Genomic DNA, 1,791 nt, shown 5'->3' on the forward strand with positions numbered 1-1,791 from the left:
CCATAAGGAGAACCATGGCGTTTGGCTTCTGATAAATAACAGAATTTGTGTCTTCTTCTACTGACCAAGCCAACTTCTCCTCTGCTTCCTTCTTGTGCCTTTTTCTTTCTTTCTTTCTTTTTTTTTTTTTTTTTGCTTGATTTGAAAGAGATCAAGAGTGGGAATTTGGTGGCTTTAATGATAGGTTGTCAGTAGAGAAGAAAAGTGGGCATGCGAAAACCACTTTGCTAGTCCAGAGCTCGGAGACTGCAGTAGACTAGCAAGGGGGTCTCAACCTGCTGGAGGGGCCAAAGACCCTGTGCAGGGAGGAGATGGAGATCAGTGTGTCTGTCAGTTTCTTCTGGGCTTTTCCCAGGGACAGACACCCTTGGACACGTTCTAAATGAATCTGTGGAGAATGCCTGCCACCTGAGAAGCTAGACTTGACCTCACCAGTCCCGTGACCACAGTTCCGTGTAAACTGCGTCTCCTGTCTCCTCTACAGATGCTCATTGCTCTGTTGTCAAGCAGCCTGGCTCTTCTGGGGGCCTTGGTTTGCTTTATCACTTCTGGAGTAGCCTTGCAAGATGGTCCCTTTTGTATGTTCGACACCTCGTCCTTCAATCAGACACAAGCTTGGAAATTTGGCTATCCCTTCAAAGATCTTCCCAACAGGTAACGGTCACCCTTACAAGCACAGTCCTGTGACCTGGGGCCAGGGGAGCCCCAACCCTGTGTTTTTCTATTGGAGTTTCTTGATTGGCTATTTTTGTTTATTCTCTGGGCTAGGAATTATTTGTATGACAGTTCACTCTGGACCTCCATCTGCCTGGAGCCCTCTAAGGCTGTGGTTTGGCACGTGGCCTTCTTCTCCACCCTTGTGTGTATCAGCCTCCTCCAGCTTCTCCTGGTGGCCATCCATGTCATCAATAGTATCCTTGGGCTGTTCTGCAGCTTCTGTGAGAAGAGCTAGGTAACAGAAGTCCTCTCCTGAACTGGTGTTCTCACTGCAAGCTTCCTCCAACCCTTTCTGCAAGAACAGGGTGGGACTCCCTGTTAGGCCCTCCTGTAAGCTGCCAGCACCTTCCTGCACATAGGGGGAATGGTAGGACAAAATGAAAGTCACGCTGCATACTTTGAAGATGACACTGTAATAGAAAGAGCAATAAAGTCATTGCTGGTGTATAGGGAGGAATTTTTAATCCGTAAGATAATTTCATTTCAGCCTCTTGACAACCCCATGAAAGTTGGCCACATGTTAGGACAGAGAAGCTGAGACTCCCAAAGGGGGCTCAATCTCAAACACACAACTAGGTGACCCCCCCAAATTCTAAAATCAGGTTTACTATTGTAATAGACATAACTGCATTTCCTCCAAAGCTTAGACAGAAACCCTTAGCACCAATGTGACTGTGTTAGAAACAGGGCCTTCCTTATATGTAATCAAGGATACATGTGGTGATAAACGTGAGAGCCTGATCCAGTAGGATTGACATCCTTACGAGACGGGCAAGAGGCTGGGCATGGTGGGGCACACCTGTGGGCTCTAAGCTGGAGTCAGGAGGATCATCACTTCTAGACCAGCCTGGGCTACATATTGAGATCCTGTTTCAAACAAACAAAAAAAGACTTAGGAAGATGAAGCAGGAGGATGGGCAGTTATGGGCAAATTAGAGAGACCCTGTCTCAAAATAATAGGGCCAAGGATGTAGCTTACTATTACAACATAAGCAGAATTCTGGGATCAGTCTCCAATACCGGAAAAGGACAGAAGGAGTGGAGGGAGAGGGGGAGGGAGGGAGAGGGGGAGGG

At 47.4% G+C, this 1,791-nt stretch overlaps 1 protein-coding gene across 1 annotated transcript in view; it reads left to right on the plus strand.

The window, feature by feature from the left end:
* Positions 1-952, plus strand: part of Tm4sf19 (transmembrane 4 L six family member 19) — a 4,368-nt gene extending 3,416 nt beyond the window's left edge. Inside the window, exons 3-4 of the mRNA XM_005344842.2 lie at positions 485-654; positions 769-952. Coding sequence (XP_005344899.1) covers positions 485-654; positions 769-952 — 354 coding nt within the window. The remainder of the gene's footprint in view (positions 1-484; positions 655-768) is intronic.
* Positions 953-1,791: the final 839 nt, after the last annotated feature.

Source organism: Microtus ochrogaster, chromosome 2 (assembly GCF_000317375.1).
Source record: "Microtus ochrogaster isolate Prairie Vole_2 chromosome 2, MicOch1.0, whole genome shotgun sequence".
NCBI classification, from domain to species: domain Eukaryota; kingdom Metazoa; phylum Chordata; class Mammalia; order Rodentia; family Cricetidae; genus Microtus; species Microtus ochrogaster.